Raw genomic sequence first — 15,536 nt, 5'->3', positions numbered from 1 at the left:
CCATTATGCTTTATGCACTGATTTACCATCTTAACTCTGGTTCCATCTGTGTTACCCTCCTAGAGAGGAGTCTGGCCTCTCCTTCTTTTTGGGGAGATTTTAATGAACTGGGTTATAGGACGCCTGTCATTGTTATGTTAACCGCTGTTTTAATAGATTCTAATGGAGTTTAGTTATTATATTGATTGTTGTGTGGTCACTATTGTGAACCTCTATTGAATTGTGTATATATCGATGTTGTGCACCGCCCAGAGCCCCTTGGGAATGGGGCGGTTTATCAATCAATCAATCAATCAATCAATCAATCAATCAATCAATCAATCAATCAATCAATCAATCAATCAATCAATCAATCAATCAATCACTCAATCAATCAATCAATCAATCAATCAATCAATCAATCAATCAAATAAATCAAATAAATCATGAAATGAGCAGGGACTTGGCCGCCACTGGCATTTTCTTTGTGTCTCGGAAGCCCTGGGATTCTTTCGCCGGCTGTCAAACTCACCTTGTCGCCTCTTTCACCTTTGAAGCCGGGGATCCCAGCCCTTCCCTTGTCTCCCTGTTAAGACACAGCACAAACACACGGGATGGTCATATCGTTCTGCCTCTTTCAGTGTCCATGAACAACAGCATCGCTATTGCTGCTGTTTCCAGCTTAGAAGCAGAGCTCTTGTTTTGCACGCAGAAGTTGAAGGTTCAGTTCCCGACATCCCTATTTCAAGTATCAGGTGTTAGGAAAGACCCATCTCTGCTGGAAACTCTGGAATAGTCATAGAACCTTTCCGCACGGGCCAAAAGCAGCGGCGGCGGGCCGGTAAAACAGCGTTTTGGTAGGGACTGCTCACACAGGCGCCGCTGCCAAATCGCTGCCACCAAAGGCGGCTCCCCTGGCTCCTCATGCCAAATGGTGTTTTTTGAACTCTCAGCTTCGGGAGGCCGAGGTATTTTGGCACAGAAGCTTGTCCGGCTTTTATTTGGTGCCATGTGAACAGCATCAGGTGGAAGCCAGCGTTTCTCTCCCAGCCCTCCCAAATGCTCCTTATCTCCGGTTGCCTTCTGTCATGTTGTGCAGGTCAGGAGACACGCCCCCCTGGCCTCATTCTCCAGCGTCGTTGCTCTGGCAAGGGGGGGCATGTCCCCTGGCCTCCACAACGGCCTGAAAGAAAGGTGACGGCGGAGTGTAAGGAGGCGTCCAGGAAGCTGACAGCCAATGTTGCATGAAGGCTGTGCCGCCGCTTCCAGCGGGACCGTCCATGCAAACAGTCCCGCGGGGGTGTGCCGGCATAAACTATGCTGAGGCACCCCCCCCCCTCAGTGCCTGTGCGGAAAGGGCCATAGAGTTGGGAGAGATCCCAAGGGCCATCTAGTCCAAACCCCTGCCATGCAGGAACACACAATCAAAGCACTCCTGACATATGATCATCCAGCCTCTGTGTAAAAACCTCCAAAGAAGGAGACTCCACCAGTCTCTGAGGCAGTGAATTCCACTGTCGATCAGTCTGACAATCAGAAAGTTCTTCCTAATGTTTAGGCGGAATCTCTTTTCCTGCACCTTGAATCCATTACTTCGTGTCCTGGAAGTCCTCTGAGATTCCCAGCCCAGAGAGCCAAGCTTGCTCCCTCCTTAACATGACATCCCTTCAATATTATTTAAACACCATTGGCTATCGCGCTCCCCCCCTTAACATTCAGCCTCCAGACTACTGTGACATCCCCAGCTCCCTAAATTGCCTCTCTTGAGGGCATGGATTCCGGACTTTTACTCATTTTGGTTGCTCACATCCTCTGTCTTGCTAGGAGAAATTTTCGACAAACGCTGGAGCTACATGCACAGGTAGGAGTGGGTCACAAGCCTAGTCCCCAGTGGTAACCAAATGGAGACAAGTAGCGCAGAAACATTGCAGCTGTGACCATTAGCAATTGTGTGACATCACTTCATGGAAAAAAACAGAAGCATATCAAACATCTCTAAGCATCGGCAGAATCTCTATGGTAAACCAAAGAGTTTTCAGCAATTCCTAGAAAGGACAGAGGAAACTTCTGGGTTTTTTTCCTGGAAGTGAAGTCACAGTGCCACTGACAACAATTTTTCTCTTGCCATAGTGCTGATAGACATGGTCTGCTAGGGTGGGGCATCTCCCATCCCCAGCGGGCATATGACAACCCTAACCAAAGATCTGTCATGGCATTTAGCAGTTCTGTATGTTCTGTGGCAGCACCATTACTCCAATCAAAGGCCTGAGACTTGGTAGCAACTAGGAAGAACCAGTTGCCAAGGGGAAAGCCAGTGCTCCCCAGATCATCTTAGATCACATCCTTCCCTTCTTCCAAGATCAAGGCCGAACCAGGAAATGCCCCAAATTACACACCTGATCTCCCTTTTCTCCTCTCAGTCCTGGTAAGCCAGTTGGACCTGGAAGGCCAGCTTCACCCTAAAAACAAAGTAGAACCAGGTCAGAACACATGAGACTGTGTTTTAAAAAAAATAACAAGCATCCCCTAATTTCATACAGGCTGTTTCACTGACTCACCCTATCTCCAACTCTGCCAGGTAGTCCACGATCTCCTGTTTCACCCTGGAAAAAAGAAGAGGAAGAAGAAAAAGAGGAAAAAGAGGAAGAAGAAGAGGAGGAGGAAGAAGAGGAAGAGGAAGAAGAAGAAGAAGAAGAAGGAGGAGGAGGAGGAGGAGGAGGAGGAGGAGGAGGAGGAGGAGGAGGAGGAGGAGGAGGAGAAAGAGAAGAAGAAGAAGAAGAAGAAGAAGAGGAGGAGGAGGAGGAGGAGGAGGAGGAGGAAGAAGAAGAAGAAGAGAAGAAGAAGAGGAAGAAGGAGAAGGAGAAGGAGAAGGAGAAGGAGAAGGAGAAGGAGAGGAAGAAGAAGAAGAAGAAAAAGAAGAAGAAGAGGAAGAGGAAGAAGAGGAAGAGGAAGAAGAAGAAGAAGAAGGAGGAGGAGGAGGAGGAGGAGGAGGAGGAGGAGGAGAAAGAGAAGAAGAAGAAGAAGAAGAAGAAGAAGAGGAGGAGGAGGAGGAGGAGGAGGAGGAAGAAGAAGAAGAAGAAGAGAAGAAGAAGAGGAAGAAGGAGAAGGAGAAGGAGAAGGAGAAGGAGAAGGAGAAGGAGAAGGAGAAGGAGAAGGAGAAGGAGAAGGAGAAAGAGAAGAAGAAGATAATAATTTTGGATATATACCCCACTTTTCTCAAAATGGCTTAAAAACTCCTTCCCTTCCTCTCCCCACAACAGACACCTTGTGAGGTAGGTGGGGCTGAGAGAGTCCTAAGAGGACTGTGACTAGCCCATGGTCACCCAGCAGGCTTCATGTGGAGGAGTGGGGAAATACAGTTCACCAGATAAGAGTCTGCCGCTCATGTGTAGGAATGGGGAATCAAACCCAGTTCTCCACATTAGAGTCCACCACTCTTAAAGGGGGGGGGGGGACTGAAAACATTTTAGAAACGTTTTAGAGGATTTGTGTGGAAAGGTCCATGGAGATGATTACAGACAGATATTAGCCATTAAAAAATCAGCTTTTTACCTTCGTACCCATTTTCCCAGGGAAACCGTCCTCTCCTCTCTCTCCTCTTTCTCCCTGCAGGGGACATAAGCAATGGTGAGCAAAAACACAAATCATATGATTAAAAAGTCTTCTATTGCTTTAAGACGATAATGTTATTAACCCAAAACAAAACTGCATACAACAAAGCACTGAGGAGAACACATTTGCTGAGATAATTTCCCGTATGTTATTTCTTATGCTCAGTTTGCTCATTGTTTTATACTGTTGTATTACATTTGGGAGACTTTTAGGTTGTCAGGTGGGCTTCAGAAATCCCTGGAAGTCATATTGAAACCTTCCTCAAATTCTAAGCCTGGAGCCTAAAGTCCAGAGGTGTAGCAAGGGGAAAAAGTGCTCGGTGTACTGGTGCATCCCTTACCCTGCCCCAAAACACCCCTGTCCCACACCAGAATGCCACGCCCTCGCCACACCCTCGCCACACCCCCACAGGGGCGCACGCTCAGCGTGTCATGTGCCCCCCTCCTGTCCCCTTGAAGCTACGCCTCTGTTAAAGTCTCCATATACTCTTGGGTTTTCTCCTTCCCGTATCACAAGGTCTAGAAAAGCTGAACTTCAGGTACCAAATACCGGAAGCTAATACGATACAACAATACTATACACCCCACCTCATTCTTAAAGGTATATGCAACATTCTGATGGGGTGATAACTGCCACAATGGCATCTACACTCTTTGTTCACGGGTGCTTTTATGGTTAACTTCAATGACTTAAATTGTTTCACACAAAAACGATGCAATCCTTACTTTCGATCCAGGAAGTCCAGGCAGACCATCCAGGCCAAGTTTGCCAGGTAGACCCTAAATAAAAGGGATGAAAAACAACCTATTATAGGACTTAGGTGTTCACTGGCCCATTTCGTACGAGATCGTTTAAATTGTCCCTGTTGAAAGAAAGGCTTTGGGTTCGCATAGAGCACTTGAAACCGGCATGATCTGGCCTCTTCGTTGCTGAGGAACGCTCCAGCATGAGCACAATTTTCCCTAGCGCTCCATACATGCTTTACAGCGCGACAAAGCTTCTCAACACTCTGAAAATACTATTTTTAGACTTTCTCCTGTGAGCACTTGAAGTTCCCTTAATAATACCCGGGACAAAAAGAGAGGGGAGGGAATCACAAAAGGAGAGGATGTAACACTAAAAGCATCAAGGCGCATTTTAAAAAAACAGGGCTTGGAAAAAGAGCAAAAAGACCATTTACTTCTCTGAGCATCCACCTTTGAACCAGACTCCCCCTAGAACAGTGGTTCTCAACTTGGGGGTCGGGACCCCTTTGGGGGTCGAACGACCCTTTCACAGGGGTCGCCTAAGACTCCCTGCATCAGAGTTCTCCATTTGTAAAATGGATAAATGTTAGGGTTGGGGGTCACCACAACATGGGGAACTGTGTTAAAGGGTCGCGGCATTAGGAAGGTTGAGAACCACTGCCTGAGAACAAAATCAAATGATGCTATCTCATAAATGACCACAAGATGTCAGTGGTGCTGCATTTGAATCCCCAGTCTGCCTAATCTATTGCACAAAGGCGTTTGGAAAGAACTCCATGCCTTCCTCTTCCAAAGGTAACAGAGATGCAACTGATCTTCACCTGGCTTCTTCTACCTATTCCCCCACCTGATTGTCTGCCCCACAGACTGCTCAGTTTAGGTTATCAGCTCCCTGTGGAAGGACCTATATGTTGCTTTTGTTGCTCCATAAAACATACCGGAAATGCTAAAAAGGCAATTAAAACAAGCAGAGGACCACAACTCCCTGCTGAAATGTGTGGATTCATGGTCTAAGCCTGTGGTGGCGAACCTTTGGCACTCCAGATGTTATGGACTACAATTCCCATCAGCCCTTGCCAATTGGCCATGCTGGCAGGGGCTGATGGGAATTGTAGTCCATAACATCTGGAGTGCCAAAGGTTCGCCACCACTGGTCTAAGCTGTGACGATGCATGAGATATGAAATCATCCTATGTAAGTCTCCACGGCTTTTCTGCATTGTCATTTCCCTCGCTTGTAAGTTCCTGTTTCTTCAGGAAACCATTTAAATCTGTAGGAAGATATTCTGAACAGAAACCAATGTAATATCGAATAGACCCCTAGAGGGAGCAAAACTCATGCAGAAGGGAATGCAAAAGAACCTAGGTCTAGCTAGGCACCCAAGGGTGCAGCAATTGCAGGTCCATTTGCTTGCCCCCCAAAGCATGAGATGAACATCAAGCAAATTTTAGAAGGCCATCTAATGACTGCCAATAATGTTCATATGAAACAAAAGACCAAGAGAATGACACTACTATTAAGGATTCACACACAAGAGCTAGACTCACCAGTGGTGATTAGGAGATTTAATTCTAGCAGATGATGATGAAGAAGAAGAGTTTGGATTTATATCCCCCCTTTCTCTCCTGCAGGAGACTCAAAGGGGCTTACAATCTTCTTGCCCTTCCCCCCTCACAACAAACACCCTGGGAGGTAGGTGGGGCTGAGAGAGCTCCGAGAAGCTGTGACTAGCCCAAGGTCACCCAGCTGGCATGTGTGGGAGTGTACAGGCTAATCTGAATTCCCCAGATAAGCTTCCACAGCTCAGGTGGCAGAGCTGGGAATCAAACCCGGTTCCTCCAGATTAGATACACGAGCTCTTAACCTCCTACGCCACTGCTGCTCCTCAGGTTCTATCATTTTTGAGTTTATCCGTTACCCACAATTATTCCTCAGTTGTGTGGCTGGTTGATTCCCCTGTTTCTATTGTCCTTATTAGACAAACTGTCTGCAAGTCATTCACACAGAATGTCATTTTCCGAATTCCAATTGATTGGGGTTTCTTGGTTCAGGTAATAGCCCCACACCTAAGACAAACATGCTCAGATATAAGCAGACCAATCCAAGAGGGGGGCGGTTGGGGGGAAGCCAGGGATGCCACCAAGGCGCTGCTTCCAAAGAGGTGCCAGCGGAGAAGGAGAAATGCCTTTCTCTCTTGGGAAATCCCATAGAAGCATATGACTTATACCATATGGTGCAGAAGTGACAATGTGGGAGCAACTTCTGGGTTCCAGGGCCACAGAGTCGCTCAGCCCCCCTGTGCAGACCTAACTGTCCCTATGTTGCCATCTTTGAATCTTTGCATGGGACTGGTGGAATTGAGGCTGATGTCGTCGTCCCACCACATCCAATGAGGCTTCAGCCCCTCCCGCCCCCACCCTTTGGATTGCAGCATTAAATTATCTTGCGGGGGGAAATCATTCCTTGATGCACTTACTGGTGGTCCAGGCTGGCCAATTCTGCCCACTTCGCCAGGTAACCCCTGGGGGGGGGGGGGAAGCAAACAGAGAAATTATAATGTATTGTCGAAGGCTTTCACGGCCGGAATCACTGGGGTGCTGTGTGGTTTCCGGGCTCCGAGAGAATGCTGCTAGAACACGGCCATACAGCCCGGAAACCACACCCCAGAGAAATTGCAGGTCAAAGGAAAGCATTCCAACTGCACTCCATACAAAATACAGTGAACACAACACGGATTGCGAACAGAGAAGGTGCCATTTGAAATAACCGAAGTGGCGAACTCAGTAGGTGGTCTTGGGGCTCAAACATATGTAGTAAAGATCATAAATCTCGGTCCACCTCTCTCACCATAAAACAAAACTTGTGGGTTTCTGCAGCCTCAGTTTGCCTTGGGGCCATGAAAGGAAAGGTGATAGCATTTAACCTTTCAGCTTCTATTCCTTTTTGCTATTTGGAACCAGCTCCCTTGCTCTACTCACTAGCATTTTAAAGGAGAAAAATACATATTCTCTTAAAGCAAGGACCCTCCCTTTTAAATGCTGACATCAACCCCTGGTTTCAACTAACAAAAACAACTAGCAAAAAAGTGGCCGAAGGGTTAAACCCTCTCTTGCTTCCCTGCATGGCTCCAGCGCAAACAGAAACTCAACACACATCACAGGAACGCATCAAGCTGCTCTGTAATGAGCCCGCAGAGTTTCCCTTGCATCCTCCCAGGTGACCAGATTGACCACCAGTGTCTTTAATGCCACCACCATTTTTCTGCCTTGGACCACCTTTTCACCTCTAGTCAGTGGGGGGATCCAAAAATTTTAGTAACAGGTTCCCATGGTGGTGGGATTCAAACTGTGGCGTAGCGCCAATGGAGCTGGGCGGGGCACGACGGGGGCATGGCCGGGCATTCCAGGGGTGTGGCATTCCTGGGCGGGGCTGTGGCAAGGACGCAGCCACTGCACCGGTCCTTGGGCGGGAAACGAATGCACACAGGCGCAGGCTGCCACGCATGCCGGTGAACCTCCTACTAGACTGCTTCAAGTTCTGCGCGCTACTGCTGAGAGGAGGGGCGTAACTAAGGCAAAAATCACATGGCAAAATCACCAATTAGCAACCCCCTCTCGGCACACACAAATAATGAGTAACCTACTCTCAGGAACCTATGAGAACCTGCTGGATCCCACCTCTGCCTCTAGTGCAGAGAGAAAGCTTGTGTACCTTCCAGATTTGTGAGCACCAAGATATTGCAAAACAACATAAAGTTCTTACCGGGGGCCCAGTGGGGCCAGGAGGGCCAGCGACTCCAGGTAGTCCGCTCTGCCCCTGCGAACAGATGCATAAAAAGTGAGCCTTCTTCTTTAATGGCTAGAATGTATTGACCCCTCTTCAATAGCTACGATTTGGGAAAGACGAGCAACACGTCCAGTTTTTCCCATCGCTATAGTGGGAAAAGGGTTAACTGCTGACTTTCTTCACTAGCTCGTTGTTGTCTTTTATAAAGAAAGAGTCAGAATTCTGGAATCGAATCCCAGGAACCGCTAGCAGGTCTGTGTTCATGTAATAGATATTATTGCTTTGCATCTTCCACAGCCTCCTGTGCCGTCTTGTATACAGCTGACTTATGGTAACCCTGAAGGGCATAGGTGTCAAACTCGTGGCCCTCCAGATGTTATGGACTACAGTTCCCATCATCCCCTGCCAGCATCATGCTGGCAGGGGATGATGGTCAATGCTTAGTCTGGAAGGGCAGCAGCCCCACCAAGTTTGGACAATCTGTGCTGTAGGGTTTTCAAGGCAAGAGACATCTGGAGGTGGTTTGCCATTGTCTTCCTCCTTGTGGCTGAGAGAGTTCTAAAAGAACTGTGACTGGCCCAAGATCACCCAGCAGGTTTCTTGTGAGGTAGCGGGGAATCAAACACGGTCCTCCAGATTAAAGTTCTCCACTTTTAACCACAACACCACGCTGGCTCTCACATCTGTATTACTGGTGAATGTTACCAGATCTTTGTGAATGGTATCACATTGATCTGTAGTAACTCAGATGAGAATTTCTACTTGTACATGCTCATTCTCTAATATTTGTCTGAAGATTTTTTTTTGCCATCAAGTCACAGCTGACTTATGGAGACCCCACGCGACTCAAGGTGGCTTACAAGCTCCTTTCCCTTCCTCTCCCCATGACAGACACCTTATCAGGTAGGTGGGACTGAGGGCGATTCCACACATGAGTAAAATAGGTTCAACCCAGTTCCCTGAGAAGAGTACTAACCTAGATTGAAGCCATTGTTGTTCCACACTGCAGCTAGCTTGATCCCAGCTCGGAGGGCGGAATGTCCTATTGTGCACTCCTCGGCCAGCTCGGGTTCGATTGGCTACTGTTCTACGGCCATGTTCCATCTATCCCCACACACGTTATTAAAAAAACTGCCACAGGAATGGAAGGACGAAGGTGCCGTTTTTTGATTGGCCAGCTGTACGCATGCCCAAAACACTCAGCTGTGATTGGCTGAATGGGGGACTCCTGGCACCAGAGATTCCGCACTTTACTGGAATCGAGCTGAGTTCGAGTGTGGTTCCCTGAAAAAGTAGTAGTTCCCAACTGGAGTCGGATATTTGACCATTACACGGGGCGAAGCTGGTACAAAACCATGTCGATCCCAGTGGTTGTGTGGAGCACTTAGGTCGAATGCAGCTCAAACTTAGGTCGATAACGCAAGTGCAGAATCAACCTGAGAGAGTTCCAAAGACTAGCCCAAGGCACCCAGGAAGAATGTAGGAGTGCAGAAACACATTTGGCTCACCAGATAAGCCTCCGACACTCAGATGGAGGAGTGGGGAATGAAACCCACTTCTCCAGATTAGAATCCACCTGTTGCTAACCACTACACCATGTTCAGAGATAGTTTGCCACTGCCTGCCTCCACATCACAACTCTGGTATTTCTTGGAGGTCTCCCATCCAAGTACTAACTAGGACTGACCCTGCTTAGCTTCTTAGCCTGGGCTATCCAGGTTTGGGCTTCTGTGCCAACCCAGAAAAGCTACTTCTGAAGATTGGGGAACTCTTGGAAGTGATGTGGACTGCTGTCATGGGACAGTGTCACTCCACTGGAGAACTGCAAACTTTTCCTAGCACTAGCTGAACAGCAGCTTAAGTTCCAACGTGATAAAAGCATTTTTCTCCCCTGCATGGAATGAAATCAGGCATGCCTGACAGTGCAATTCTATGCAGAATTACAATCTAAACCTGTGGTGGCGAACCTTTTGGAACTCCAGATGTTATGGACTACAATTCCCATCATCCCCTGCCAGCCTGGCCAATTGGCCAGGCTGGCAGGGGATGATGGGAATTGTAGTCCATAACATCTGGAGTGCCAAAAGGTTCGCCACCACTGGTCTAAACCCACCAAAATGAATGGACTTAGACTGGAGTAACTCTTAAGATTTCACTGGAAGATGTGACCCCCCATGGGGAGTAAAAGGTTTAAAAAGGAACTATAAAATCGGGCATGGACCCTGCCTTGGCATAAACACAAAAACAAAATTTTCTAGACTTCCTGAGGACAACGTCGTGGCTATTCTGCCTTTCATGTTTATTCATTTATAAGAACACTGATAGCCTGCCTTTCTCCTAAACCTCAAGGGATTCAGCACCGAATTGCAATAACAAGGTAAAATAAGCAGAATTAAAACAAGTAGACCCAAAAAAATCCAACTGAGTCTCCCCCAGCAATAACTTCTCAGTACTTCAGTACTAATTACACACTTGATTTTTTTTTAAAAAAAACCCTCTTTGCATTAAAAGTACTTTTACATACTGTCCAGAAAAGCAGACTGTAAGCAGCCCTCCTGACCAGGGGTGTACCTATAGAAAATGGTTCCTGGGGCAAGAAGTGAAATTGCATCCACCAAACATGTGACACGCATCTTTTAGATTGTTGATTGCCCTGACTCACTATTTATAATCTGTCTTAAGTACTTGTGAGAAAGGGTAGCTCCAAATGACATAAACAAACAAACAAACAAAATCCTCCAACAGCATCACGAAGAATGTCACTCAGACATGCTGGTCTGTTTAAGCCTCAAGATGTGCAGCTGGGGCAGGGATCTTTGGAGTCAGCCTCCTTCATCAAAAATCCCGGGATCCCTTGCTGGACTCTTTCTGCACCCCCATGTGACCTGCCAAAGTGGTGCCTGGGGCTCCAACCCCCCCCCCAAACTCCTCCTTAGTTACGCCACTGCTCCTGACCCATCCTAGCAAGCCAACCCTAAAATTGGGTCCTAAGACAGAGAAGGACCTCATTCGTATATCCAGAGAGATCAGTGGGTTGGGATGGTCACCAGATAGATGAATGAATGAATGAATGAATGAATGAATGAATGAATGAATGAATGAATGAATGAATGAATGAATGAATGAATGAATGAATGAATGAATGAATGAATGAATGAATGGAGTGCAATTAGCCAATGGGATAAAGTGAGAGACATGGTCAGAGAAGTATGAAGTGTAAAGGTTATCAACACAGCTATCGCAATTCCAGATACTAGTATCCTGCCAGTAGATGGTACTAGGTTATCAGAAATTGGACAGAAAAGCAAAGGTGAAAATCTGCAATAAAAAAAATATATGGGACGAGTGGACTATTTATACTGAGAACAATGACTGCATACAGACTGTCACCAAATTTTGACTAACATAAGAGAAACAAAGCAGAAGAAGAAGAAGAAGAGTTTGGATTTATATCCCCCCTTTCTCTCCTGCAGGAGACTCAAAGGAGCTTACAATCTCCTTGCCCTTCCCTCCTCACAACAAACACCCTGTGAGGTAGGTGTTTCTTGGGTGGCTAGCCTTAGATGGTGGTGACACATGAAGCAGGGTCATAGAAGAAGACAAGAATGAACAAAAAAAGATATACAAGGGGGAAAAAGAAGGCACTTTTGATCAGCTATTTTGAGCACCAGGGAATCCACAGCTCATTAACTTGGCCCTTTATAAAATACTTGGTTATCATTGCAGCCGGTACCTGGATCGCCCTATGTGGTCAGCCCCACCTTTGTTAAAAGCTCGCTGCCTCCCACTGTAATCTCCTCTAAGCTTCCTGTGATATGTAAACTGGAAATCCACCAGGACACATGCTAATACCTTTTATCTCACTGGGGACACAGAAGAAAGGTAACCGAATTAGGTTTTGAAGGGCTGGAACACTTCTGTTAATGGAAAACTATAGAAAAGCGCTGGCTTTGAACACAGATATAATAGTCGGGAAATTACAACAAAATGCTAAATTCTTGGTCATTCCAGAAAGACGGCCCACTGCAGCTGACGGGCCGGTCTTTTTAATCAACCTAAGTGCTTGCTTTATAATACCCTGAATGAGCCAAATCCCAGGTTATTTATTAATAAACGAGGCCGGTTCAGGCACACGGGCCAACGTTATTTTAGAAAATAAATCACTTTCTCTATGAAACAAAACAAGCTGAATTGCTCCAAATTGGTCAGAGGCTATTACAGATGCAGAACTGACTCCTCCGGAGAGAAAGGTGAGTTTCCTGCAGGAAAGCAAGGAACTATTTGTTTGCATTTGTAACTGAACTGGGATTTCTGGCTTCATAATGACAAGACTTAATTTTCCTTCTGCTATTTTGCAGTGCTGAGTCGAAGCAGCATATTTCAGAAAACACAAACAAGATCTGTTTCCCCTTTTTCATTTATTTTCTCACAGAGGGGCAAACAACTAACTCCTGATGGGCAACAGTCAAAAGACCCTTTAACTTAGAAAACTCTAAATATGTTTAATACAATAGAAGAAGAAGAAGAAGAAGAAGAAGAAGAAGAAGAAGAAGAAGAAGAAGAAGAAGAAGAAGAAGAAGAAGAAGAAGAAGAGGAGGAGGAGGAGTTTGGATTTATATCCCCCCTTTCTCTCCTGCAGGAGACTCAAAGGGGCTGACAATCTCCTTGCCCTTCCCCCCTCACCACAAACACCCTGTGAGGTGGGTGGGGCTGAGAGAGCTCCAAGAAGCTGTGACTAGCCCAAGGTCACCCAGCTGGCGTGTGTGGGAGTGTACAGGCTAATCTGAATTCCCCAGATAAGCCTCCACAGTTCAGGTGGCAGAGCTGGGAATCAAACCCGGTTCCTCCAGATTAGATACACGAGCTCTTAACCTCCTACGGCACTGCTGCTCCAATACCATATATAAACAACAATAACATGATAAACAATGAAACAATAACAATGAAACCCAGTGGGATACAATAAAACCCAACAAAATCACACCACACCACAAAAATCAGGCCTACAATAAAATACCCTATATCTACATACTTTATCAATCATGATAAAGCAATTCATTCAAAATGAATGATTGAAAACATGTATCTATCCCCATCACTCTAACAGCATCTGAGACGGTGTATAGTTAAACAGCGCTAAAAATATAAACACACACATTCAGCTCAAAAGCACCAATAAAACAAAGCAGAATATTTTCTGCTTAAATATCAATGCATCAATAACATTAAAATATATGGATTTTACTGAGGGAATCCAGTGTGAAAAAAGTAAACACAGACAAAATTAAAAGTGAAGGCTCGGGTTTGATTTGCATGGGGGAGAAATGAAATAAAAAACTGATCTGGGGATCAAAATGGTGGAGAAAATAAGAACATAAGAACAAGCCAGCTGGATCAGACCAGAGTCCATCTAGTCCAGCTCTCTGCTACTCGCAGTGGCCCACCAGGTGCCTTCGGGAGCTCACAGGCAGGATGTGAAAGCAATGGCCTTCTGCGGCTGTTGCTCCCGAGCACCTGGACTGTTAAGGCATTTGCAATCTCATAGGCCCTTTCCGCACGGGCCAATAACGACACCCTGGGGACAGCAAAAACGCCGTCCCCAGGGAGCCGTTCGCACAGGCGGCGCTGCCGAAACATGGCAGCTCCGACCTGGCTCCCTTCCCCCTCTCCCAGGGCAGCCTCAGGCCACCTCCAAAAACCTCCCTCCTGGAGGGAGATTTTTGGAATACAGCGCATTCCCGGCGGCGTGGTGCGAATGGCACCGCCAGGAATGCGCTGTTGTCCCCATCCTTCCCCACTCACCTCCTCGCTGGCGTCGCCCTGCTGGCCTCCAAAGGCCCTCCCTCGCTGTCCTCCAACCCCTGGAGGTCGGAGGGCAGCGTGGGCAGGTCTACGGAGGCCAGCAGGGTGTCGCCGGCGAGGTGAGTGGGGAAGGACGGGGAAGAGGCGCCATCGTCCCAGCCACGGACGGTCCCCCGTGCGGAAAGGGCCATATCAAAGAGGATCAAGATTGGTAGCCATAAATCGACTTCTCCATAAACAGCAAGAAAATAAATCCAAAGTCATCCCTACTTGCTAGCAAACTGCATTCTCTAAGGGAATGTCACTTGAAGGCTCACCCAAGGTTTTGCTGTATTTTTCTTACAACCTAGCTGCAAGGGCTTTTAGAAGTATTTTTTTCTAGAAACTGGCAATCTTCCTCAAGCAAAAAAATTATGCCGTTGCTGAGTAAGCGTGGGGGTGGATGGATAGTTGGTGTTTTATGCCTGAACAGGAGCAGAAAGGGCTAAGGACGAATCAATTAGCAATCCCCTGACTGTATTTGGGTTGGATTAACATCAAATTTGCAAGCTAGGAAGCCGCTTCAATGCCAAGAGAAAAAAAAGTAAAGGAAAAAAACCCTGCTGAAAACGCTTTTATCAGCATCTTTTTTTCATCAAGTTCGCAGAAAAATCAACTCACTTCTGAGAAGTTGGGTGCACCAGAAATGACATTTTTTTGGATCCTGTATTTAAAGGTAGGCCTTTGGGAATGAATTTCTAGCTTAAAGAATGAAAAAAGTTCACCATGAATAATGCTTTAGTGCCCTACGAAACAAGAAATATTTGGCTGGGAGACCACCCAGGAAGACTGAGACAATGGCAGTGGCAAACCACCTCGGTTCATCTCTTGCCTGGACACCCTGTGAATGGAGTCATCTTGAATCAGGTGCAAATGGGTGGCAATTCTTCTTCTCCAAGATCTTGACAAAGAAAAGACTCTTGCCAGCGCCTCTTACATGATATTCCTTTAATAAAGACTTCTGGTATGCAAAGGCACTTTCCGTACAGGCCTAATACAGCGCCCAGGGGAGTGCAAAAACGCAGTCCCCAGGGAGCTGTTCGCATGGGGGGGCACAGCTGCTGCGCAGATGCGCCGCCCTCGCTCCTCCCAAGCAGCGCGAAGCCGCCGTTTTCCCACCTTGCTTCCCCAGCAAGGTTTTTGGAAAACGGCGGCTTCCAGCCGCTGCTGTGCGAACGCGGCGCTGTCTTCCCCACTGCAACCAGGACCGTTCGTGCGAATGGTCCCGGGGGGGGTTGGGTCGGCGTCATGTATGCCAACCCAACCCCCATCATGGCCGTGCGGAAGCGGCCCAAGTGTGTGTTCTGCCACTGAACCACACACACACACACACACACACACACACACACACACACACACACCAGGGAGCCACATGACAAAAGAAGGCAATTTGTAATCAACAAGATCTAGGAGAGGAGCACAGTTTGTGGAATATTGTTTTTCCATTGTAGGTTACTGAACCCTCTGGAATTTGTTGATGGGATTCAGGAGGACGTCAAGAACAGAATGGGACAGGGGCAGAGTACCCTGTGGCAGGGCAGGATTGATGGAAAAACATATACCCACTAATGG

General features: G+C 47.0%; 1 protein-coding gene across 1 annotated transcript in view; it reads right to left on the bottom strand.

The window, feature by feature from the left end:
* Positions 1-15,536, bottom strand: part of COL22A1 (collagen type XXII alpha 1 chain) — a 112,976-nt gene that overhangs the window by 76,560 nt on the left and 20,880 nt on the right. Inside the window, exons 4-10 of the mRNA XM_048508469.1 lie at positions 8,100-8,153; positions 6,814-6,858; positions 4,317-4,370; positions 3,532-3,585; positions 2,538-2,582; positions 2,376-2,438; positions 512-565 (exon numbers count right to left, since the gene is read on the bottom strand). Of these exons, the coding sequence (XP_048364426.1) occupies positions 512-565; positions 2,376-2,438; positions 2,538-2,582; positions 3,532-3,585; positions 4,317-4,370; positions 6,814-6,858; positions 8,100-8,153 (369 nt within the window). The remainder of the gene's footprint in view (positions 1-511; positions 566-2,375; positions 2,439-2,537; positions 2,583-3,531; positions 3,586-4,316; positions 4,371-6,813; positions 6,859-8,099; positions 8,154-15,536) is intronic.

Source organism: Sphaerodactylus townsendi, linkage group LG09 (genome assembly GCF_021028975.2).
Source record: "Sphaerodactylus townsendi isolate TG3544 linkage group LG09, MPM_Stown_v2.3, whole genome shotgun sequence".
Lineage (NCBI taxonomy): Eukaryota > Metazoa > Chordata > Lepidosauria > Squamata > Sphaerodactylidae > Sphaerodactylus > Sphaerodactylus townsendi.
The sequence above is the reverse complement of the archived record's forward strand: the minus strand, read 5'-3'. Positions and strand labels throughout refer to the sequence as shown.